Below are 26,030 nucleotides of genomic sequence, written 5' to 3' on the forward strand. Positions count from 1 at the left end.
TTTTTCACTTTGGTCTATTGTTTGCAGTGTTTAGATATCATATAGATATAATAAACTTTCCCCAAAATTAAAAAATAATGAGTTTAATAACAAACAAAATAAAAAATATGTATCTTCATCAGCTTTCAGGCTTCCCATAGGCAACTGGTTGGCCACATAATACTTGACTAATCAGGCTCTTCTTATGTTCTTATCTTCTCTCGTGCCTATTTGAAAAATATAAATATTGGAAAAATATAGCAACTGAGGTTTTAAAGGAGAATTATGATTTGTAGGCTCCATTGGGTAGATGTAACAGAACAGAAACTATCTCCATGAAAAGGCTGACAAGCGAAGAGCAAATTGGCCAGCATTCCATGGCAGTTGGGTCATGCTGGCTAGGTGTGGTCAATGGCTCCTTTGCCAAGATCTTTTTCAACTGGCTACTGCTGCATCAACACCAAGAAATAGGTAAGTGACAACATACTGTGAATGAAAGTGGCTGACCCTCAATGCAGTTTAACCACCCTTGTCCCCACAACATAAGGTTGGATTTTTCTCTTGCTCTTTCAGCATCTATTTTAAGGTGTGGAGTGCTAATCCCTACTGGTTAAGGGTGAGAACCAAGATGGGTTCATTTTGATTGTGGATGAATTAGTCCAGGGAAAAATTATGAGATCACCATACATATGGTGAGTGGGTTGGAGAGAAAGAAGAAAATTTGAAGTAGCATTTTCACCAGTTTGGTATACTTGAGAAGCAAATAAGAAAGACTTGGAAAAAAGGGGAGGTGTGTGGATTTACATTGGGGTATGTGAGGATAAAGCCCTTGTACCATGTGTGTTTTTTTACTCCCTCTCCTGCAGGCTTAAACAGTCAAATTCCCCCCCCCCCTTTTCTCCTGCTTCCAAGGGGGTTTTAGTGGTTATAGATGAAGGAAATTTTGACCTTTACAAACAACTTTCCAGGCTATTAGCTTACAAGGTTTTTGCTTCAGTCTATTTACAAAAAGCGGAGGGCGGACTTCCTGTTTTGAACCTTCCTGCTTCAGTGCCAAATTAGGATGTTTCTTGATCCAATTTTCCATTTTTACTCGCGGGTACTTGTTTAGAGTCCAATTGTCGACAGGAAAAAGTCAGCACTCTCCGGCAATGGCTATGCGGCTTCCCTCCGTGAAAGTAGCAATCAGTTCGCAGCATCGCGCCGCTCACCCCACTTCGTTCCGGAGCCCCAAAATGGGGTTCCCTGCGAGTAGGGGAGGCGCTCCTGGTGCCTTGCCGAACCCCACGTTCCCAGGCTTCCTCCACCTGGGATTTCTAGCGGGTCCCCACCTTCGCCGCGGCGGGAAGACCCAGTTTCCACGGAGCCCGTTCCTCCAGTCGGAGGAACTCCGCCATTTGGCGCTAACCCGGAAGTCCCCAGCCCTTGTACCATGTGAAGACAGCTGATCCGTTTAAGATTTGGTAAAGATGAAGATTAAGGGTTATATCCAACTATGTCATACTTGGCATTGATTTCTACTTAAATCAATGGATTTTAGTTAGTCATGTCATGATGTGATATCAGTTCACCTGGTTTTAAATGAGATCAACTAAATGCAATACGTGCCACATCACTTGCATGCACATATTTTACAATGGATAGGAAAAGAAATTCTGCCTTAGCCACAATGGGCCCAAACAGCTGGAGAAAGTATTGAATTTTGGAACTGCACAGGTGCAGTCAGTACTGTTACTCACAAAAGATAAATATATTACAGCTCCCTCCCTTTGTGTGTGAGGGGAGGGGTGGGGGGTGCTTCCACATTACACATTTAGTGTGGAATTGTTGCACTTTGTTCACTCGCCATTTACTGGGCAGGTATATGGTGCCATCATCAAACTGTTGACCACCTGTGCTTTCCTTGTGTTCTTGTCATCTGTTGTGAAAGAACAGCATTGTGGCACAAAACCGGCAGATATAAAATGCCCTAGCTCTACTCTTTGGTCTTTTAAAGCAGGTGTGTTTTTGAAGTGTGCTGTGATGTATTGTCAAGTGTCAAATGTTCTTTTTAGGGGATCCCTCAAAGCCCCAGAGCACTTTCTTACTTCCAAGTCTGCCTAGAAGATTCCTAATCTCTGAAAGATTTAGGGATCCCTCTCACCACAGGCTTTAGCTCTGTTAATAATCTTATTCTCTTTTGCTGGTGTGCCATTGGGCCTTTTCACCCAGAACTGCCCAAACCTCCTTCTTTGCACTCTTTAGTCCTTTTAGCTCTCTCGTGTCCTTTTAGCTTTTTATAGGTGTTTCCTGAATTCTGCACCTCCCTGGGTTCTATCTCAAATTGCCTGTTTGTTTTCTTCTCCCACCTCCTTCCACTTTTTTTGTGCCATCTCCACTCCCTGCCACTATCATCATTTTGCCACACCTACACTTTGACCTTTCCAGTGAGTGTCATTTTATCTCTGTATTCTTGTTTTCTAGCAATTAATGCTAGATGGGATTTTTAAACAAACACGTTTGTGAAATACTGTGTAGAAGTAATAATTTTTTTTTAATATATTGTTTTCAAGAAACAAAACCCTGACCTTCTGGTCACGACCATTGTTGCAGCATTGTTTGTTTGCCCCTAAAAGTCTTTCTAACATTTTAAAGTTACACATAGGTAGCCGTGTTGGTCTGCCATAGTCAAAACAAAAAAATTCCTTCTAGTAGCACCTTAAAGACCAACTAAGTTAGTTCTTGGTATGAGCTTTCGTGTGCATGCACATGAAAGCTCATACCAAGAACTAACTTAGTTGGTCTTTAAGGTGCTACTGGAAGGAATTTTTTTGTTTTGACTGGTATCTGAAGAAGTGTGCATGCACACGAAAGCTCATACCAAGAACTAACTTAGTTGGTCATTAAGGTGCTACTGGAAGGAATTTTTTTGTTTTAACATTTTAAAGTGTTTGGCACTCTAAAGGCAAGTATTTACTCATTGTTGTTAAATAATGACATCATTGGTTCTTCTTTTCTTACAATGATTGATTTTTAAAAATGGGATGAGAAATAGTGCGCTCAGAGAATTTTAACTTTCCCATCCATATAGCCATGTTATACCCACAAGTGCAACAGAACAAGGCATTGTGAAAAAGTACTATACTTGAAAAATATGTGTGGAAAGTCACTTGTAATTCTGGTTGCAGCTTACAGAACAACAATGTCTGGGTACTGCTAGGAGCCAGCTGTCTCTTAATACCTGGATATCACACTCAGCTGAGTTGAAATATTAGATAAAAAAGGGAATGAGTGAAAAAAGAGACATGTAGGGCATAAATGGCTTGAGGCGGCACAATTTTCCCCATATCTAATGCTTCAAAACCAAGACAATTCAGAAGAGCTTCAGTGCTGAATACACCACCACTTGAAACAGAGGGTTGCATTCCAAGTTACTCATACTTGGAGCTGAGTCATTGAAATTAGGAACATTGGCACCTGCCTTATACCAAGCCAGAGCAACGGTCCATCTAGCCCACTGTTATCCACTGCTAGCACATTTGCAAAGCTAAGCAGGGTTTGGTATGGTTTCAGATTGGATGGGGGTACCGTGTGTTGAGATTCCTGCATTAGAGGGGGTTGGACTAGATGACCCTCAGGGTCCCTTCCAACTCTACCATTCTTTGATTCTATGATTCTACTCAAACTGGTAGTGGCTGTCTAGGGTTTCAGACAGGAGTCTTTTCCCAGCCCCACCTGGAAACACTAGGGATCAAACTCGATACCTTCCAACGCGCAAAGCAGATGTTACAGTCTTTCCCCTAATTTAACTACAGTAATACCTCTGGTTACGAACCGTACTCCTTACGCACATTTCGGGTTATGAGCTCTGCTAACCCGGACGTAGATGCTCCTGTTTGCAAACTTTGCCTCGAGATGCGAGCAGAAGTCGCGTGTTGGAGGTGCACGCGCAGCGGGAGGCCCCATTACAAAAGCGAGCCTCAGGTTAAGAACGGTTTCGAGTTCAGAACGGACCTCTGGAATGAATTAAGTTCGTAACCAGAGGTACTACTGTATTGGACTAACAGGTGCATTTATTTCAATGGGTTTACTCTGAGTAGAACTTAGTTGGATACAATCCAGAATCAGTTGATTTATTCTGCTTTCGTCTGATCACATCTGGAATACTGTGTCCAGTTCTTGGTGCCATAAATGTGCTCTCCTTTAATGGAGGTTGGATGGCCATCTGTCATGTATGATCTAGTTCAGATTCCCGCATTGCAGGGGGTTGGACTAGATGACCTTTGGAGTTCCTTCCAACTCTACAGTTCTATGGTTCTATGATTCTACCACCTCACACATGACTGAGAACCCTCTGACAGACATCATTCTGAGTGCCCCTTAATAGCTAGCACAGCAGTCTTATCTTGGCACCGAGGTTCTGGCAGCTGTCCCAATTTCAGGCAGCTACACTGGATCCGCTCCAGGAAGTACGTATGCAATCTCTTTGAAAATACCAATAATGCACATCCAGCTTTAATCCAAGTATATGACATGGAAGGTTATTTGTATAAATCAGCAGCAGAGCTGAAGTATAGTGATCTGAGCTCAACATCTGCAGAAGAGCAAATGCCCAGGACATTTTTAACCTCAGCCACAGCAGTTGAGGTTCTAAACCAGGGTGATCCAAATAGCAGCACTCAAAATAAAGTGATGCTAGTTAATAATATAGAATCATAGAACTGAAGAGCAAGAAGAGCCCCTGAGGGTCATCTAGTCCACACCCCCCCCGCAATGCAGAAATCTCAACTAAAGCATCAATGGCAGATAGCCAGCCAACCTCTAACCTCCAGTGAAGGAGAGTCTACAGTTATGTGCTCCTAAACTGGTTCAGTCATCTTCTTTTATTTCTGCCAGAATAATTGAGCTTTTGTGAAATTTGCTCCAGAGAAGTGGCGAAGGGAGAAACTGTGTAATATAGTAAGAAACTGTGAATATATGCACGAGGTAAGTGTATATATATCTCTGAGCAGAGATCATGAAAATGTGGCACATAGCTGCACAGGGCACAGAAACAATGATCCTCACCACCAAATCAATTTTCAGACATTCTCTCCAATTCTACAGCTCATGAAACACCAGTAGCCAACACGTCAGACTGCATGAGGCTCCAATGTACACAGAGTCACACCAATCTACACATGAAACCATTCCCTCCTTCCTGTTTCTCTGAGAGAAAACACTGCTGAACACATACAGGCAATGGGAATTATCCATTGCAAGTAGAATATTCCCTGAAGGAGAAAAGAACAGGGCAGCCTTTATTTACCTGAGTTCCTTGTGTGTACTGAAGGAGTGATTCTTAGAAAACAACAATCCTACAGCCTGTTTTCTTCAGTTTCTTCAGACCAGGCCAAAGGAAGAGCTCTCCTTCCACTTGGCATGCTATTCCTCAGATCTGATAGATCTCTGATGTGTGCTGAGGAAACAATATAAGCTAAATACTACTTCAACCTTCGGGCCTGAGATGGAAAAAAATCCAGTTGAATTATTTTCTGAGCAATCCCCAGGTAGCCCACAGGGCCTGCCAGTCAACCAGGGGTGGGCCAGTTTTAGGGGTTTGGTTTTTTTACCTCCTGGTCACTTGTCAGAAAACTGTGTGTAAAAGCCATACTTTTGGATTGGTTACCAGGTTTTATTTTAGTTTTCTGTAAAACTGTCATGGTTTGAGGAAAAAATCACCAGCAGGAATTTTACTTGCTGCATAAATCCATTCAAATACAGTAACAGCCCATATCACTGAGCTCAGCCCAGGATGGCATTTCACAAGCTATGAGAGTAAGAGACTGCAGGTACTCTGCAGCGCTCTCATGGAATCCTAGAAGAGTTGGAAGAGACCCCAAGGGCCATCGAGTCCAGCCCCCTGCCAAGCAGGAAACACCATCAGAGCACTCCTGACATATGGTTGTCAAGCCTCTGCTTCAAGACCTCCAAGGAAGGAGACTCCACCCCACTTAGAGGACCCAGCCTTTGACCCGGGGCAGCGGGCCGAGCCTCTCCTGCTCGGGTGACGCCTGGCGGGCTTCGCTGGGCCTCGGGCTTCCGAGCCAGGGGCGGGGAGGCTTCAGGGCCTGCGACCAACCACCGCAGCCTCCCAGCGAAGCCCCGAAGCAGAGCAGCTGCGCGCCTGCTGCGCTCCTTCCTGCCAGCTTCCGTTTGCGCGGCGCCTGTCGCTTTAAGAGGCCGGGTCGGCGCGGCGATTGGTCGGCGTGGCAGGAAGGGGCCGGAGAGGCGCTTGGGCGCTGGGCTCCGGCGGGAGGGGCGGCGCTGCCTCCGGACCCCCCTGCCCCTGCCCCCTTCCCGTGGCAGCGCTGCTGCGCCGCCGCCGCCGCCGCCGTGGTCTCCCTGCTGCGCATAGATCTGTGCATGCCCGTGTGTGTGTGTGTGTGTGTCTCTCTCTCTTTCCTGGCAGGTTTGCTGGTTCCACCATGGCCCAGAGGGCCTTCCCGAATCCCTTCGCAGACTATGACAAATCCTTGGCCGCGGGATACTTTGACTCTGCGGGGAGGGTGAGTTTTGGTGGTGCTTTAAAGCTTCGCTTCTTACAGTAATCTGTGGCGGGGGAACAAGGCGGAAGAAGTGGTTTGTGTGATGCTTGAGAAGGTCATAGAATGGTAAAGTTGGAAGGGACCCCAAGGGTCCTCTAGTCCAGCCCCTGCAATGCAGGAGGATCTTGCCCAACGTGGTGCCCACTGAGCTATTTGCAACACTTCGATTCAGGATTAGAAATAATCGACCTGATCTAATCCTGAAGCCTCTTTTCTTGTCTTATTTTGAATACTGCCGCCTCAGATAGTAATTTCTAACCACCTCACTTTTTGTTTCATCAACAGAGTCACAAGGTGCTTGGTTTCTAACTAGAAATGGAAACCTGTTACTTTACCTTCCAGAACCATCTGCCCTGTCCTCAGGGCCAACCCACGCGTGAGGCAAGATGAGGTGACTGCCTCAGGCGGCAGGACCCACGAGGGCAGCAGATCCAGCCTCCCGGGAATGCCTGCTGGTGCTGCGGCTGCCGCCCTGGCACCTTGGAGGCTGGCTCTTCTGAGCATCCGCCATGCTGGCCTCCTGGCGAATAGGAGGAGCTGCTTGTCTCCCTCCACCCTCGTTCCCAGGGTAGATTTTCACTCCCCTCTTCTTCCTTGTCGCTGGGAAGGGGTGCCATTTTCTGGTTTTCCTCAGGTGCCATCATGTCTTGAGCTGGTCCTGCCTGTCCACCACCACCATTCGGTTCCTCTCTCAAAAGTACCGGTGCTGATCACTCCATTACGGATCCACTAGTGAGGGGGAAATGTGTGTCCCTTAGGGACTGGCAGGCAAGAGTTTTCAAGCTGCTAGGAGGTTTTGCACGTCAAGAAGAAAGGCTCTGTCAGATGCATGTGTTAAGCTCAAAAGACCTCTTTGACTAATGAAGCTAAATCTTAGCCTTGGCTCCTGGATCAGAGAAATGGTGTGCTTTAATAGTTCTAAAGGGGTGAAATTAATAAAGACTAGGAGTGGTGGGTTTCAACTATTCCTCCTGCCCCGTAAGTATGTCGGCATGTGCCAACCTGTATGTGTGCACGTGTTTGCTTACAACGAAAAGGAGGAGTCAAAGGGAAAGTTCTGGTTTCCCAGTGAAGTGTTCAAAGCCCCTTTATCTAAGCCAGGCTTCCTCAACCTCCAAATGTTTTTTGGCCTACAACTCCCATGACCCTAGCTAGCAGCACCAGTGGTCAGGGATGCTGGGAACTGTAGTCTCAAAACATGAGGCCGAGGTTGAGGAAGCCTGATCTAAGCCAAGCCGGTTTTAGAACAAGCCACCATACAAGTTCAGTGGAAAGGTCATATAATCATTTAGCTTCACACTAAGCATTAATCTTGAGAATAAAGAGGCCTGCCTACATATATTGCTTATTCCTTAATGAATTTGAGATTAGGAACATGGTTTCCATTTTACTACAACTGCTGAAAAGCTAAGATGAAAAGAATGAATTACCTTCAGAGAAGGGTGTGGCATGAGAACTTGTTCAATAAGCTAGAAATTGTAATTGTTCCGTCACTGCCTCTGGGCATGACACTCTGCATCACCGCTTCAAATTTCCCATAGAGGAAAAAAAATGCCATAGGATTTTTGGCCAGGGTAGTGAATGTTTATAACATCACTTGGGGGGAAAATGTGCTGTGCTGAGTGCCTGTGATTCTCATGAATCCGAATGTAAAGAGAATAATATATTTCTTTTTACAGCATTGCTCTGCTGTTCAGAATGGCACTTCTTCCTTTTTAATATCATATCTCTCAAGATAATAACTTTTAGGACATTCTGTTGTCACAACAGTGAGGTAGTCTACTCTATATTATGATATTATCAGGATTATTGCAAAAAATGCAATGTAATGCAAGCATTTATTTTTAGGCCTTTTGTCCATGGACCAGCCATTAATTTGAAATCCATACTAGCTGAATTTGAGGCTTCTTACAGGTTGCCTGCATATGATCCCTAATAAAAGTCCTGTTCAAACACGCACACACAAACATAGTGCAAACTTTCTCCTGTGTCAGTAACGCCTTCCAACTGATGGCATTACGCAGGACTTGCTGAGACTGCTCAGTGGTTGCATCATAAGTTTAGTGCTTGGGGTGGGGGGGGCGGGGAGTGTTAAACCGAATGGACTCGCCAAAGATTTTTGGAACTGTTAGCTCGGGTCTCTAGCAGGCAAGAGCTACAGCAGTGACCCATCCAATCTTCAAATTTCTCATCAGTATTATTTAATTGACACCACTTTCGCCTTTGGCAACAGATACATAGATGCTTCAGTGGGGAAGGGCTGAGAGGATCACTCCATTGGGACAGATTGTTCTTAAGGAGTTTTACCATGGCCTGCAAAGTCATTCTGTAAAATTCTGCAAAGTCAGAATTTATTTATATTTTGTTAAAGCGAAAAGGAATAAACAAAATGTTATGGTTCGAGTAGTAAACTTTTGCAGCTCGACAAACTACAGCAAAAGAATAATAATAATATCTTGATTAATGCTTGGCTTATTCAAAAGTGAAATCATTACTTAGCACATTTTCAGAAAGTATGATTAAAAGCAGAATAACTGAGTACAGATGTTCAAAAAATTGTGATATGGATGTGATGGGTCGGCTGTGTTTCACCACATATCTGCTCTTATAAAACAGGGGAATCCTTGTCTCAAAAACTACATGTGGGTGAGTGGAGATGAATTCTCCCCTGCCATGCCTCCTCCAACTCCCATCACTTCAAGCACTCCCTGCCTCCAGTGCCAGAACTGAACCAAACTGGGAGCCATGTGGGAGAAAGATCAGCCATCCTCTTCCACAAGTATAAAGTAGAGCCCTCCCACTCCCAGCTTTATATGTGGAAAAAGAAAAAGGAACAAACTGTCCCATCATATCTAGTTTGGCCGTAGCGACTAATCTTTCAGGAGTTCCTTTCTGTGTTAAGTTCAGCAGTGTGGGAACTCCATCATTGCTGTTTCCTGGAAGTTGGAGATTCCAGTGATCCTAAGCAGTGAAGGAAGGAGCCACAGAACCTTGGCCATTGCTTCCTTGGCATGTAAACGCCACCATATATGCGGTTCTTGTCTTTCAAAGTTTTGCGGTGTAGCAATCACTTTCCAGGGCCCTGAGTATCAGAACCATTAGACACAGCAGCACAGAGACGTCATTTTTTGCTACAGTGAACATTTAAAGTGTGCAGGGGAGGCACATATCCTGATACAGTTAGGGAAATGCAGTGGACTTGGCATAGGGCTTGGCTGACGCCCCCTGGCACCCTTGACTATGCTTACGACAGCAAACACTGGTGTATCCCACAATGTCCCACGCAGCAACTTAACTTGCAGTAGATATGTGGCGAGTCAGCGCAGACCGTCAAACAGCATTGTAATGTACCATTCCCATACTTTTTTGTCAAACTGCAGTCAACTAGCAGAATCTACTGTTTAGAATTTGAGTAGGCTAGAGGGTTCCCTGAGGGTATAGCACAGCAGTGCTATAGCCTAAAGGTAATAAAGGCATGGATAAGCAGGTTACCATTGGGGGAGAGAATATGGCTTTCAATATTTATGTCTGGGTTCTTAATCATAGTTATTTGGACAAAAGCTTCATTGAAATCAGTGGGGCTTTACTCCCAAGTGAATGAGTTTAGGTATGGAGTGATCGTGAGTAGGGCTTTTCTCGGTCTCTCTCTAATTATTGCTGCCTGAGTAATAAGCTCTTTATTTTCTCGAGGTTGCTGAAAGAGATCCAGTTTTCTTTAAAAAGTGCTGAGCGCTTTAAAGCACTTATCCCGCTATGCTGTTTTGCTGCAACTTGATAAGCCACAGTGTGTCTGCTGAGACATAACAACAGTATTTCTCTTAACACTCACAGCTGACTCCTGAGTTCACTCAGCACCTGAACAATAAGATCAGGGAGCTTCTGCAGCAGATGGAAAGGGGCCTGAAGTCTGCGGACCCCAGGGACTGCACTGGCTACACCGGCTGGGCAGGTAGGATGGTGGCACCTGAAAACGTGTGAATGAAATACATTTGCCACTCAGAGAAAAACGTGATATTAGGCTAAAGAGCAGCTGAGGGACACATCCTGCAGGGTAAGAAACTCAGATTTATAAGGTAATTGCCATATGGCACTATAAAACTATGTTACGGTCGCCACAACAGAATGTCTAGGTGCCATCTCTCCCCCCCCCAAGATTTATTTCATTTCTATACAGTGAGGGGGGAAAGTATTTGATCCCCCTCACTGTACTTCTGTGTGCAGAGCGGCTTTCTTACCCTCAGGAAACTGTGCCTAGGATTGCAGCTCAAGCATGCACCTTTTGTTGCGAAGGTTTTTAAGCCAATAACTGTTAGGAAACAAATCATATTTAATCTGCAGGGCAGGGTTCACACACACCAACAGCCCATAGCTTAATAAAGCACAACTTTATAAAACCTGGCTTAGCTTTGTGTGAATCAGGTGTCTTGGATTGGCCTTGTAACAAAAAGATTGGCATTCATATCAAGGTGCTAATAAAGCCTAGGAATTGGAGCTATTGCTCAGTTAAAGATAACTCAGTACATGCAAATTTATGCAGCTATAATTGTTTAATTGACTATGTATTTGGGAAGAGTTGTTTGTTCACAGAGCATTTGGACATCTCTTATGATATCATGACCACATTTTGCCTAGATGGTTCTCGAGATTCATGAGCCTTTTTTTTTTTTTTTGCCTATGAATACAGTTGGATGCCATTTTGAATCAAGGTGGTGGACTGAACCTTTTCAAACTGCCCTGATTTTACTCACTGGTTTCAAAACTATATAGTTTTTTGGGGGTGGGGGATGTGTCTTAGGATTCCTGAGCAATGCTGACTACAAGGCTGCTAGTTATAAATAAAACCGTAGTTGGGGGAGATTTGTAAATATATGTACTATTTTTTTTCTTTTAAAAACAGTCATCTGCCAGGCATTTTTAAAAATCTGGGTTTTTTTAAATAAATTAAACTGATCAGTAGACAAAAATGTGCAGCCTTCTGGTTTATTGTGGTTTAGTGTGAATCTGGTTTAGTGGGGGACACGGTGCCCAATCACTCTGACTTTGCTCCTCCTCCTGTGAGCAGTTAAGTTTGGCTTCCTGTGATGTATGAATTCAGGATTGTGATTTGTTGATAGCTAATAAGCCAAGGTCCAAAAGTCAACTGCAAACCTTGGTTTAGGGCTGGGTAGGAATCTTGACTTGTTATGCAGAAACAAACCACGATCCTGCCTTGACGTCTTTTGAAACTGAGCTTAATTGCAGCTTCCTGGATCATTAATCCATGTCTTATCAGGAGAAGCAAATGTGTGATTGAGGAGGCATTTATTTACTGTGGAATTTTTAAACTTTCTGCAGGCATCACTTGTAGTGGGAGAAGTGGCTTTGCCACCAGAGAGGCAGAATTGAACTTGAATGGGGCAGAGAAGTGCCTCAACGCTGCTGCTGCTTCTGCTTCTGCTGCTGCTTGATTCTCTGCTTGTGAATTCTGAACTCACAGGTTTGCCTAACATGTTTGGAATTGAGAGTGAGTCTCTGAAGGATTTCCTCTGGGTCACAGCCAGGGAACTGGAATGTGTTGCTGTTCCAGGGCTTGCTTGCTCTCCACACACCCCACCCAATCCTATTTTTGTTAATTTATTCAGTGTGGTTTCAGGTTATAAGAAATTAATCGGGCCAAGGCAACAGCATTCCATCTTAATTGCTTCTGTGGAAAAGGCTTGTTGAGCATCTCCTCATGTAGATAATCTCCTGGCAATCCGAAATCAATTGGCGCTTGTGTGGCAGCTAATAAGAGATGTTGGGAAGGAATGGTCATGGCTCTTTTCCTCACAATTCCTCCTCTGTAAAAGGGAACTGGCTGAGACATGGTGGCAGTGATTTGGCATATGCTGGCGCTGGGCTTCGGAAGCAAGTTTTCCTCTGATTGAGTCTTGTCATTAGGCTGCTACCCGGTGCCACCAGGCATCTATTTCCCCCTTTCCTTCACAGATACGGTTTCTGTTACCATCCTTTCAGTGGATGGATGTTCCTTAGCCTCTTCTGGGATCCTATCCCACAGTGGCGTGGCATGATTTTTTTTGTAGGGAACAGTTAGGGCCAGAGGCACTGGCATGTGAGGGCACATGTGAGCATCACGCCTCCTCCCCTAAGCTGGGCAGAAGCTTTCTGGGCTTTGGGAAGGAGGCACCAGGCTTTTAATACTCTAATTTACCAGGAACATTTAGGAGACTAGCCAAGTCACCTTAGTCCACTGATCACACGCTACTGCTCTCCCATCCTCTGATGGATGGCAGAGGCACCGATCAGGTATTCCTCCCTGCTCCCAAGTCCCAGCATGCACTGCATGTGTTGGAAAAGAGCAGTTGACAGACCAAAGGTGGATGGGAGCAACTTGCATCACCTGGTCTGTACTGAGGGCCTTGGCTTTCTGCCTTCAGCCCCTTAACTGGCACAGCAGAAGGTGGTGCTGTTATAGAGTGTTGTGGGAATGGTTTTCACCTGTTAAAAGTGCCTGGCTTGCACGCTATATTTGCCACATGAGATAGATAGATAGATAAAAAGGTAAAGGTACCCCTGCCCGTACGGGCCAGTCTTGACAGACTCTGGGGTTGTGCGCCCATCTCACTCAAGAGGCCAGGGGCCAGCGCTGTCCGGAGACACTTCCGGGTCACGTGGCCAGTGTGACAAAGCTGCATCTGGCGAGCCAGAGCCGCACACGGAAACGCCGTTTACCTTCCCGCCAGTAAGCGGTCCCTATTTATCTACTTGCACCCGGAGGTGCTTTCGAACTGCTAGGTTGGCAGGCGCTGGGACCGAGCAGCGGGAGCGCACCCCGCCGCAGGGATTCGAACCGCCGACCTTTCGATCGGCAAGTCCTAGGCGCTGAGGCTTTAACCCACAGCGCCACCTGCGTCCCCGATAGATAGATAGATAATACTTTATTCGGCTATAAGCCCACAAAGTAAAACAAATCAAGGGATAAAATAGCATTTTACAATCTAAAATATCAACTAAAATATTTCAACGCATAATCTCCTTCACATTATTTACAATCTCTAGATGAACCGTGTTATGGCCTTGAAGATCAAGATGGTGCATAGAGTTTACTGGATTTTTAATAGTCATGCAGCATTCCATGAAGTCTTTTATATGAAAGAACTGAAATCAGGAATCTAGCAACCTGTAATGTTCTATAGGAGTCAATGTCCTGGAGTAGATAAGCTAGATGTAATTCAGGTGGTTTAGCAGCAATTTCCAGAATGATTGAACTCAGGATCCTTGATCGGGGAACAATGTATAAGGGGCAATTAAACAAGATATGATAGAGGGATTCTATTGATTTGTTGTCACATGCGCATAAAACAGAGGTTTTACCGTTAGAAAATCTATTGCTCAGCACATTTGAGGGGAACACATTAAAACTGGCTCTAACAAATGCGAATCTATGCGACGCAGCCGATAAAGTAGACAGATATTGAGGTATCTGGGACATAGATGTAATGCCCTGATTTATCGGGGAACATGTACCTCCACCTGTAGTAAGATTTTGTTGCAAATCTACCTCCTCCAATCTTTGTTTGATGACCTTTTTTGCTGTAATTAGATCTAAATTAAGTATATCGGAAGGAGAGATTCCATAAGACAACAGTTTGGAATGGATTTTTGTTGCCCATGGGCTGGTGAATTCATCTCTCCAAAGGCACGGAATAAGATGGTAGTTTGGCAATTTATGCCAAAGGGACAGCCAATAATTAAATGCATGTCTCCACATCAGAATCTCTAGGGAGGGGATCTTAAGTTCTAGGCGAATGGCAGAGTTGCTTACACAGGAGGGTAGTTTCAAAAGGCGTCTTAGAAAAAGATTTTGCAATGTCACCAGAGGCAAGAGGTTTACAAAGGCGCCCCATAAAGGGACCGCATAGGCCATAGTTGCAACCACTTTCGCACTATAAACTTTTAAGGCGGATGGGACATGCATAGCCCCCTCAGTAAAGAAGAAGCGTAATAGAGCATAGATAAGGGCTTTAACCTTATTTTGTAAATATGTGATATGCGCTTTCCATCCCATATTATACTGGAAGTAAATTCCTAGATATTGAAATTTGTAAACTTGTTCAATTGGCTTCCCCTCGAGTTCCCATCTATACAGTTTACGACTCCTGGAAAAAATTACGACTTTAGATTTGGAATGGTTAATAGTAAGTAAATTTGTTTGGCAGTATAACGCAAAAATCTTAAGGGCCCTCAAACCGATTCGAGAATAAGAGAGGATCACCGCATCGTCAGCGTACAATAATAAGGGGCAGTGATAGTCTGCAAGGCTGGGTGCATGAACGGAGGTTTTGGCCTCAGCTAGGGGCGTTCTCATGTCACTAATATAGAGGTTAAAAAGATAGGGGACAAGGATGCACCCTTGTCGTACCCCCTTATTTATTGGTACAGAGTTTGTGAGATCGCCCTCAGGTGTTAACCTCACCCTAGCGGCCGTCCCTTCATGTAATTTAATCATAAGCCACAACAGCCTTTTATCTATGCCCCACTTTGCCAGTTTTTCCCATAACAGCTCTCTAGAGATACTGTCAAAAGCCGCCTTCAGGTCTATAAAAGCGGCACATAGAAGACCATGAGGAGGGAAAGAATACTTCCGCGCCAAATGATATAGAATTGTAGCATGGTCAATAGAAGCGCGATTTGGTCTAAACCCGACCTGTTCATGACCTATCAGATTGGAATCTTCGGCCCATTGGGTTAGTCTGGTTAGCAGGAAGCGAGTATAGATTTTCCCGATGATTGATAATAAACTGATGTTACGATAGTTTCCTGCGTCCTCTGGTGGTCCTTTTATATATATAGGAATTATGATGGACTCCTTCCATGATCTAGGAATCTGGCCCGTGGCATTGATTGCATCAAAGATTTTTGCAAGAATTTTAGCCCACCATGTTGGGTGTTGTTTAATAGCTTCCGCCGGGATCAGATCGGGCCCTGGGGCTTTATCAGTTTTCAGTTTAGCAATTAAATCTACTATTTCCTCCGGGTCAGTATCTGGCCATATGGGCAAGTGACTTGAAAGAGTATCAGATTGAGTGTTAGAGATATCTGTCTGGGAGAAATATTTTCTTAGAAATTGTTCCCATGTCGGGGCTGGGATAACAGTCAATGGGTATTTCCTCGATCTTTTGTTGATTAAATTCCAAAAACCGCGAGAGCTGCGAGGCTTAGAGGCAGCAATCAGCGCTTGCCAGCGTCTTAGCTGCCACTCGTGCTTGGCTGACTTCTGCGCCTGTTTGTAAGCAATTTTGGCCTGCAAGTACTCTGGGGGGAGAGTTTCAGCTCCAGAAGATTTATATCTGTTGTAGATACAACAGAGAGAGAGTCTAGCTTGCTTGCATTTGGCATCAAACCAAGGTGCACCGAACCTGGGTTGATCTCAGTTAACCAGGTGAGCCGGCATCATAAAGAAGCTAATTAAATCTGCAGAGAAGTGGGATTGAAAGTAGGCCCATCTTGCCACATGAGACGCTGCTTGTTTAGAATATTGGCTAGAAAGCTTCCTTCCCAACAGGTAGGGAAAACTGGACCAGTGAATTCATTTATTGTTTCGTTCCTTTGTCCTTTGATGCTAATTTCCCATGCTCTTCCCCTTCATCTCATATCTTGCCTTGATACAGATGCTTGAAATACCTGAAATTTAAAAGCATGTTGACTATGGTACAAAATTGTTGTTTTAAAAAGGATTGTGTCTGATCCTGGCATTTCGTTGGCAGCAGCATACTTTCTGTGAAGATCAGGAATTAGTTCTTGAATCCAATATTGGACTGGATCACTTTTTATCTGTAAAGCAACAAACTGAACAGCTACTTAAAGCAATCTAAATATTTACATGCCAAGTTGTTTCTTATGCAGTGTCTGCTGCCAAAATAAGATTGCAGGTGGCAAATCCTATTTGCATCTTAAATGAAAATCTGTTTGGTGTCTTATTTAAGTGGATATCTTTATCCGCAGCACAACTTCTTTTGGCATAATATTAAATTATGGTTGTATTGTTTTGGTATTGAGTTATTTTGTACATTCTTTTTGTATTTGTTATGTTTTGGTTTAAAAGCTTTTTATTAAAACAACTATACACAAAAAACGATGTCACAGTTGGGCAAATCCTTTTGTGAAGCTCTTACTGTGTGGAAACATCTAGTGGAGTTCCTTCTGCATGTTATGTTCCATGCCAGTGTTTGACAGGGAGTCTGGCCTGTTTAAATACAAGAGAGGAGCACGTTCAGAGGAAGTGTAACCCCATCAAGAGCAGGCGAACTCCCATCCATCTGGTCTAGTGAACCGCCCACTAACAGTGCCTCAGTCTTATCTGGACTGAGCTTCAGTTTGTTGGCTCTCGTTCAGTCCATTACTGGGGCAAGACAAAGGTCCACCACATCCACTGCCTCAGAAGGAGAGCATATTACTGACATCATACTCCAAAACTCCAGATGACCCCACTCAGCAGTTTCATGTAGGTGTTAAACAGCACAGGGGATAAAATTGAACCCTGAGAAACCCACCTTGCAGGTTCCTTGGGGCCGAAGAGCACTCCCCAAGCATCACCCTCTGGGAACGCCCACACAAGTAGGACTGGAACCACCACAGAGCAGAGCCATCCACCTCCCACTTGGACAGCTGCTCCAGAAGGATACCATGGTTGAAGGTATCGAAAGCAGCTGAGAGGCCATGGAGAATTAAAGGGACACATTTCCCCTGTCTCTCTCCTGATAGAGGTTGTCATGCAGGGCAACCAAAGCAGTTTCTATGCTAAAACTGGTCCTAAACCCCAATTGAAATGGATCTTGATAATCCGTTTCCTCCAAGGGTACCTGGATCTGGTCCATAACCACCTCCTCAAGAAGCTTGCCCAAGAAGGGAAGATTAGCAACTGGCTGGTAGTTACTTGGATTTTTTGAATCCAGGGAGGGTTTCTTGAGGAGTGGTTTTATCACTGCCTCCTTCAAGCAGCCAGAGACCATCCCCTCTCATAGACAGGCATTAATTGCCTCCCTGGCTCAGCCAGCTGTTCCCTCCCTGTTAGCTTTTGTCAGCCAAGAAGAGCAAGCATCCAAAACACAAGTGGTTGACCTGACTGATCCAAGCACCTTGTCCACATCCTCAAGCCTCACTAACTGATATAAAGATCAGCAGAGCATTATCAGCAAAGAAAATTTTTAAGAGTCCAGAGGGGCAGCTCCAATGCTTCTAGGGAAGGAAGTTATTGTCACCAGTTCCCCCAGTCTTTAAAAGATGAGGAATTGCAATGACATTATCGCCAGGTCTTCCTTTAGGCGCAAGAAAAAAGTACTGACTGTTGAGATACTTTCCTCAGTGGCAATTTTGTGCTGCCAGGGGAAGCAACTACTCAGCTGTAGGTGGACCTTCTGTCTGTCAAGGACTCGGTGCTGCAGTGTTTTGCTTTAGCAAACTCTAGAAAAGTGGCGGGCTGGCTGCCAGCATAAGGTTTTCCCTTCTTAAAAACAGCTTCAGGTGCACACCTTTGCAGACATGACTGATAGTAGCATACATCTGAGCTGCCCTCATTGGAAATACTAACACTGAAGCTGCCTACAGAGCAGACAAGGTTATTAGCTTTAGCAAGAAATGGAAATTTGCCCTTAATATACATGCTGAATTGAATTGTCTGTGGTGTGAAGCTTTGGAGATTACCCATGCAAAATGAGAAAATGATCTAAATTTAAAACGATCCCCTGTATATTGAAAGGTAATTTTGAAGGCTGTTCTTCTTTTTCCTTTTTCTTTTCTGCACTGAAATCTGAAGACATTGGCTCTATTAATTTAGGCTTAAATACAGAGACCTCTGTCATCTTAAAAATGGTTAATGAGATGGAAAGCACGCTGCTAGGGATAAAATGAGAATTCTGGAGTTGATGCAAGCCGCTGGCTCTTACTGGATTCACTGAGGGTGGTTCACTGTATGTTCAGCTCATGATTAAACCACACTGGTCCAAGCACTGCTTGAATTTGTTTTTAGATTTCTACATTACTATTTAAATAACTAAAGGAGCTTAGCTTATTTGGGGCCTCAGCAGCTCCTCCTGCTCCAGTATGGCTGCTGTCAAAAGAGGATTGTTGCCTGGACACCCTCAGAAATACTGCCTTGTTAACTATTTCCATTTATAACGTATATAGCACTTTCATAATTGCTTTGTGCCTAATAAGAAAACTAAGTGCTTATGAAGCATTCTAAAGGTATTCAAAGGCCTTCCAGTATGTTAATATTACTGTAATCCTTGCAACAGTCCTGTACATTGGATGTGTTCATGTGTGATGCCGACATCGTTAAAACAAGCACAGTTTAGTAAGCCAACAACAAACCTCAGCTTCAGATTGAGATTTGCTTGCAATAGGCAAACCACAATTAAGCAACTAGGCAGAGTTCATACATAATGCTGAGCCATGGTATAATGAACTATAGTACAGCATTATGTGTGAACCAGGCCATGGTGAGTTCCTGGAAGAAGTAATACTTGAACTGTAGGCTTCCTGATTCAGCTCAGTCTTTGTCCACTTTACCAAACCAGCTCTTTTTATAATAATAATAATAATAATTTTTTATTTATACCCCGCCCTCCCCAGCCAAGGCCGGGCTCAGAGCGGCTTACAAGCAATAATAAAAACAAGATGAATGATTACAACTTAAAAACAAAAATAAAATACAACATTAAAATAATGGAACATTAAAATATTAAAATGTAGCCTCATCGCAGGAGAAGGAAAAGAAAGAAAGAGGAGGAAAAAGAGAGAGGGGGGGGGAGGGAATCAAATTGGCTCCAAGCCAAAGGCCAGGCGGAACAACTCTGTCTTACAGGCCCTGCGGAAAGAAATCAGATCCTGCAGGGCCCTGGTCTCATGAGGCAGAGCGTTCCACCAGGCCGGAGCCAGAGGTGAAAAGGCCCTGGCTCTGGTTGAACCCAATCTAACTTCCTTAGGGCCGGGACCACTAGGGTGTTGCTATTTATGGAGCTTGAGGCTCTCCGTGGGGCATACCAGGAGAGGCGGTCCCGTAGGTACGAGGGTCCTAGGCCGTGAAGGGCTTTAAAGGTCAAAACCAGCACCTTAAATCTGACCCTGTACTCCACCGGGAGCCAGTGCAGCTTGAAAAGCACTGGGTGAATCTGCTCCCATGGCAGAGACCCCGTGAGGAGCCTCGCTGCAGCATTCTGCACCCGCTGGAGTTTCTGGGACAGCTTCAAGGTCCTGCGTCTCCTTATCCTTGCCACAGTCTTATGAGCTAGTCTTTTGATGGTGGTTTCTTGTCCTACAGTGCAGAACAGGAGCTAGAAATGTGACTACTTGATGAAGCTGAAGTTTGAAACTGATGGGAAGCTTCAAAAGTGTGTGTGGTGATGGTGCAGGAGACTGAGGTTCCAGTTCAAAGTAGAAAAGTGGTTGCATCTAAAGTAATGTTCTGAGAACCTCAGCAATTGTCAGTTTCCACAAAAACTACATGCACAAGGAATGTCAGAAATGAAACAGCTGTAGGCATTACACTAGGGAATTACCACAAAATGCATATCTATTTCTCCATTTATATATATATATATATATTTTTAAAGACATGGCAGCAAATGTTTACAGTCTCACTGGACAACGCTCGCATTCACCTAAATGCATTTCTGTATTTCCAGACACTCTCTGAATAAATCTGCAATTGTCAGCATGCCCATGTGGGTGTCAACAATTGCTGCATTTCTGATCTGCACCAGCGCATAATTGCTGAAATAGATATTAAAATGTTACACAACATCAGAGTTAACTTGGGTTAACTTCTTTAATCTCTTTGCAGGCATTGCTTTGCTATACTTACATCTGTATAATGTCTATGGAGACCCATCCTTCCTCCAGATGGCCCAGGAATATGTCAAGAAGAGCCTGAGCTGCCTGACAAAGCGATCCATCACCTTCTTATGTGGGGATGCTGGACCTCTGGCAGTGGCTGCTGTGGTATTCCACAAGCTGCAGAACGAGAAGCAAGCAGAAGATTGCATTGCCCGGTAATGCCTGAAGGGTATTTCAGCTGATATTCCTCACCACACTAGGATTTATCATCTCAGCCAGGGTAAACTGTAATATCTAGAAAGGAGAAGGCAGTCAAAGAGGTCACTCACATACCGTTTCCATGAAAACGCAATAACGTTTAGGGAGTTCTCCATTCAGTATGCAATACCCATTACTTCAGCCTCAATAAAAGCCAGTGTTTTCTGTTGCCACTGTAACTGATATTGACGTAAATTTGGAAAGGGCTGCTAATACACTGCGAAACATTTTGCATTATTTATTTTGACCAAATGGTTTGTCAGGGAAGTGTTGCAAAAGTCACAAATCATATCCATGTCTAACTTTGCAGTTTACTGGGATTTTACTCCCAAGTAAGTGTATAGTATTGCAGCCCAAAGCATCTCTGTCCTAGGTGTGTTCCATCAGGTATATTTTTATTTACTTGCCGTACTTGTATGCTGTGTTTCTGCTAATGCATTCAGTGAAGTGTACAGTTTTAATAGTGGCATGCAATCTAACAGACACAACATGAGAAGAAAAAAGGCTGGAGAGACAATAAGCAAATTCACCCACTGGTTCTTAAATCATGTTACATAAATGTTTATGACTGGGTGGAATGAGCACTTAGAGACAGTTTAGGCAGCTGGTCCCAGATGGACGTTGCTGCCTCGTCTCTGCATCTTAGATAGTTTATTATGTGTTTTACTGGTATAAATGTATGTATCACTTCAGGTGAATCAGGAGTATGAGAAGAAGAGCCTTGGTGTTGGCTACACATCTTGGCCACAGCCCACCTAATAGGGCACAACACTCCGTCATACTATTAGGACTTGCATAAAAGCCATTGATATGAATAGAAAATACACTCTTGCTATTCTTCATCAGTTATGCTACTGACTTTGACCGGTATTATAGTTCATTTTGTAATTAAAGCTACTTTAAACTTTTTTCCGTTTGGGCAACATATGATGTGCATTGCATGTCATCTTTATATATTCCCTATGTTTGTATTTCCTGTTTTATTCTTATCCACATGGATTTCAATATTCCCTGCTGTTTCCCATTTGTCATGTTGTGATTCTGCATATTTCATGTTGTTTTCCTGATGTGGCTCTGGCGTTTACAAAAGGCATGGGCCTGTTATCACTAGAGATAGAAACACATTCTCCATAATAAGAATATTCACTCCAACGCAATCCCACTTTTTGTTTCATTTTGGAAAATACCGGTACTCCTTTGTTCCTTCCACACTTAACCTCAGTTGTGCTGCAGAGTGGGAATTTAGTATAATCCCACACTGCCATCTTATGGTATCGTGAGGGTAAGCAGCCTTATATCATAGTGTTGGGAAGGGAGCATAAGAGTCCCTTTGGGAAAAGGATGTCTAAAGCATCCTGAACTGGCAGTTGTCAAATATGCATTCTCTTTATTTACTTTTAATGCTTTTATATAGCTGCTCTATAGCAGGAGATTAAAACCTCAAAGGAACATCTGGATGTGTGATGCTTTGACTTGCTTTCTTGCTTTCGATCCTAAGCATCTTTATTCATCATGAGTCTTTTTGCAGCTTGTCCTGTCTCCATCTTCTCCCAACCCTCTGGAGTTTTGCTCCTGTTAGTGGTTGTTCTATTTTGTGTCAGAAAACTGCTACCATGGTCCATTACAATCCACTTTATGCCATCCTCATACATGATTTTGACTCATTTCTTCTCTCAATCCTTACTGGTGTGGATGTGACCATAACATCTAGCATGTGCTCCAGTTGAGCCACCAGCTAGTGCCAAGTATATTGTTAGGAAATACTTCTCACACCTAGCACATAATTATTTTGTTAGATGGAATCCATGTGCACATTTGCCTCTTTTAAAAATAGACAGTGGGATTTTTGTCTCTTCATTTTAAGGCCTAGTTTACATTAATCTTGCTGGAATTTCATTTTTTCCTGAAATGTATTGAGATGCTATAAAAAGAAGTATGTTGGAAACTATGATAAATTCATGTGCTTTCACTGGTCGGTTCTCTTGCCACTAGGCCATATTGAGCAGTCAATGGGGAAGCCTGTCTTTTGGTCAAAAACAGTTCCAGAAGGTCTACTTGAAGGAGTCCCTTGTTTGTTTGTGTGCATTTGCCCTTTCCCCTTATATCTACACTAAAGGCCACTTCAGATTTGACTTTTAGTTAGTATAGCCATACATGTCAGAGTGATGTTTCACATGTAATTGGCATACAAGTAATGCACATTTACTTGGTCAAGATTAGCATGGTGATTAAGATTTAGGCCTTATGATCAAAAACAGCTGTTAACTTAGAAGATTTCTTTTCTCATTGCTTATTTTGTCAGTTGAAGAGTTCTGTTTGTTTTTGAAAGCTCTCTCCGTGGGGAATCGCTTTTATCCTCCTGATAATTTCATGTATATTGCAGTTCTGTTTCCTCTTCAAGTTACTAGGACTAGCACTAACATTTACACCCGCCTTCCCCAACCAGGAATTTTCAGAGACACTGAGGAGCATTACATTCCCCTCCCTCCCCACCCCTTTGTACAAACTAGTCATAACACAGGCCTTGTTCTCACTGAGGTAGTAAATTTGTGTGCACACTGTACCACTTCAGGTTGCATTGGGGGGGTTCACATGACTGAATGCTCCTCTAGACAAAAATATCAGTGTGCATAGAAAACAACTGTGTCAGAAAAAGGGTGATAAACTTTGTGGTGTGCCTTTTTTTTTTTTAAAGGAAGTCATTTAGTCTGAAGTGATATAGCCCAGACATGGGTTTACTCGTCTTTGGCCAGAGAGCCCGTAGTGGTTCTTATCCTTAACCTAAGCAGATTATCATCACCATTTTCAGTTTCCAGTAACCATTGGTCCCAGCCAAGCTGATGAAGGGATGCTTGTTTCCCCCCACACCTTCTGTTGCTACAACTACGCAAAATGTTCCTCTGACTACTATATGCTAAGGGAATAAATAGGGGTAGAGAAAGATTTGTTTCCTTCATGCCTCCCTAGAAGCATTTTGGGAAGAAAAGACTGGACTAGGTGGACTGTTGGTCTGAGCCAGCAGGTGGTAGGTTAAAACCACCACCATCAAGGAGTGCAGTGGAAATCAGAGCTGGTAAAAACAGAATCATGCTGATTGTCAAAGGACAGATGTTCTCCATGTGCCCTTTGCCCTGCTTTGCTGAACCATTTTCACTAAGGTTCCTTTCCAGCTTTCTCTTAAATCTGCTGAAGCAGCACCAAGAAGGGAAAATACGAAGTGCTGCAACCACTTTTTTGGAACAACGGCTGTTGTCTCTGAGTAAGGAGGGAGGATCACTTTTCTTTATATCTCGCTGTCAGGGACAACAGGAAGAAGCAATACTTTGAGAATTAATTTGCATCTTGAAGGATTGGGCTACAGAGCTGGAAAGTTAAACTTAAGGCTGCAGAGGTATTCTCTGTCTTGGCTCAACTTTTAAGAAGGTTTTTTTGGGGGGGTCTGTTTTCAGGCCCTGCTCCCTTACTGTGCAGCTGTAGCTAGGAGTGATCTCCTAGCCTTATTCTATTTCATAATGCCAAATGGCAGGCAGCAAAGCTATCCCCACACCAAAAAAAATATCTGCTGGCTTTGTCATTGGGAGCACAGCTATCCTCCAGAAACTAAAGTCAAAAATAGCCCTGAAGTTTTGATTTTATACTTTATTCACTTGTGATTTGGGGAGAAATTATCATGCAAACAGTATCAGTGTTTAGTGGGTAGAATTCCAGATTTACAAACCAAGAGGAGTAACAAACTTTGTTGTTTAGAATTGTACCCACAAATTGAAAAATGTGTATATCACTGAATTTGTACATGGTGTGTGTGTGTGTTTTAAGATGTATAAGTCTCATGTTTTATCTTTCAAGCTTGCTTCATCTGCCCAAACTTGACCCTCGGGTCCCTGACGAGATGCTCTATGGACGTATGGGGTACTTGTATGCTTTGCTATTTGTGAACAAACAATTTGGAGAGGAAAAGATTCCTCAGAACCATATTCAACAGGTACTGTGCCCATTTCCTCTTCCACCTTAAACCATTTAAACTATTCATCTTCTCTGCCTTCTGGAGGGGGGGGGGTCCTGTTGTACAAGCAGAAATCCTTGTGCATCTGATGGGATGCGGTAGTTGAATGCTATGCACACTTAGTCCATGATTATTATTTTATAGGGGCTTGTCCGCACTTTTGGGTTCCCCGTGCCTGGAAAACACAGGTCCAAGCGGTTTCCCCCTTGCCAGAGAAAATCCACTCCTTAGCTCTAAATCAGAACAAACACCAGTGTGTGGAAGACATGATTGCTGTTTGCTCCAGCTGACTGCTAAAGAGTGTTCCCACCCCGAGAAAGTGCTGGAGCCTGAGGGAGTGTGGATAAGCCCTAAGTTTGACCGTGACAAACAAAATTTCAAAGCATCCATTTCAGAACAGTAGCCACTTGAGAAAAGCAGAAATAATTGACTGCTTTTCTAAACTGAAAGCTTCAGAAGGTTGCCATTGGCCACTTCAGTTTGTTTGTTTGTTTTTGTCATCCACCATTTATTTCTGATTTTCCTGCAGGTCTGTGAGGCAGTCATGGCATCTGGCGAGAACCTAGCCAAGAGACGGAACTTCACAGCTAAGAGCCCCCTGATGTATGAATGGTACCAGGAATATTATGTAGGAGCTGCTCATGGCCTAGCAGGGATCTATTACTATCTCATGCAGGTGAGAGGCATCCTTCAGAGTGGAGGAGGTCCACTTGTCTGTACTGTATGAAACTTCTGATTGATTGATTGATTGATTGATTGATTGATTGATTTGTATACCACCCTTCATCTGAAGATCACAGGGCAGTTCACTACATAAAAATACAAAATAGAAACACGAAAGACATAATAAAAACAAAAGAAAACCATAACCCCCCCCCAAGCCCCACATTTAAATGGACCTAGGATGTTTATCAGCTAAAGGCCTAGTTGAAGAGGAACATTTTCTGCTGGTGCCTTGAAGGTGTCATGTGAGCCTCCCTGGGGAGAGCATTCCCCAAATAGGGAGCCACGGGGGGGTGGGGAGCATTTTCATGTTGCTACCCTCCAGCCCCAGAGACAGAAAATGAGAAAAGACACAAAGCTAGCATATTTGATGCATTGAAAGCTGGCTGAAGCAGTTCTTCATCTGTTATTTAACATGGTGCTTGTCTTTTATCTCTCAGCCTGGCCTTGGAGTGAGTCAGGCAAAGCTGCACAATGTGGTCAAGCCCAGTGTGGATTATGTCTGCCAGCTGAAGTTCCCATCGGGCAATTACCCGCCATGCATTGAAGATAAGAGAGACCTGCTGGTCCATTGGTGCCACGGTGCTCCTGGTGTTATCTACATGCTCCTTCAGGCCTATAAGGTAAGCAGGAGGCTTTGCCAAAGAGAGATGGGCGATAACAGTAAGGAAACCTAACACGTTTTC

At 43.8% G+C, this 26,030-nt stretch overlaps 2 protein-coding genes across 5 annotated transcripts in view; one reads left to right on the forward strand and one right to left on the reverse strand.

Annotated features, from left to right (window-relative positions):
* The window catches only part of CPS1 (carbamoyl-phosphate synthase 1), a 195,529-nt gene extending 188,047 nt beyond the window's left edge, over positions 1-7,482 (reverse strand). The window contains exon 1 of the mRNA XM_083703940.1: positions 6,881-7,482. The gene's annotated coding sequence lies outside the window, so the exon portion shown is untranslated. The remainder of the gene's footprint in view (positions 1-6,880) is intronic.
* LANCL1 (LanC like glutathione S-transferase 1) overlaps positions 353-26,030 on the forward strand; it is a 31,016-nt gene continuing 5,338 nt past the window's right edge. For 2 of the 4 annotated variants that reach the window (XR_014557918.1, XM_083712412.1), the window contains exons 1-6: positions 5,956-6,506; positions 10,377-10,494; positions 20,368-20,575; positions 24,465-24,600; positions 25,151-25,297; positions 25,785-25,967. Coding sequence is in view for 3 of the 4 variants with exons in the window: in XM_083712412.1 (XP_083568538.1) it covers positions 6,426-6,506; positions 10,377-10,494; positions 20,368-20,575; positions 24,465-24,600; positions 25,151-25,297; positions 25,785-25,967 (873 nt within the window). In the remaining variant the exon portion in view is untranslated. Of the gene's footprint in view, positions 451-5,954; positions 6,507-10,376; positions 10,495-20,367; positions 20,576-24,464; positions 24,601-25,150; positions 25,298-25,784; positions 25,968-26,030 lie in introns of those variants that run through there. The other 2 variants (XM_083712411.1, XM_083712410.1) reach the window with 2 other exon arrangements.

The sequence above is a fragment of the Podarcis gaigeae genome (assembly GCF_964106915.1).
Source record: "Podarcis gaigeae genome assembly, chromosome: 1".
NCBI classification, from domain to species: Eukaryota; Metazoa; Chordata; class Lepidosauria; order Squamata; family Lacertidae; genus Podarcis; species Podarcis gaigeae.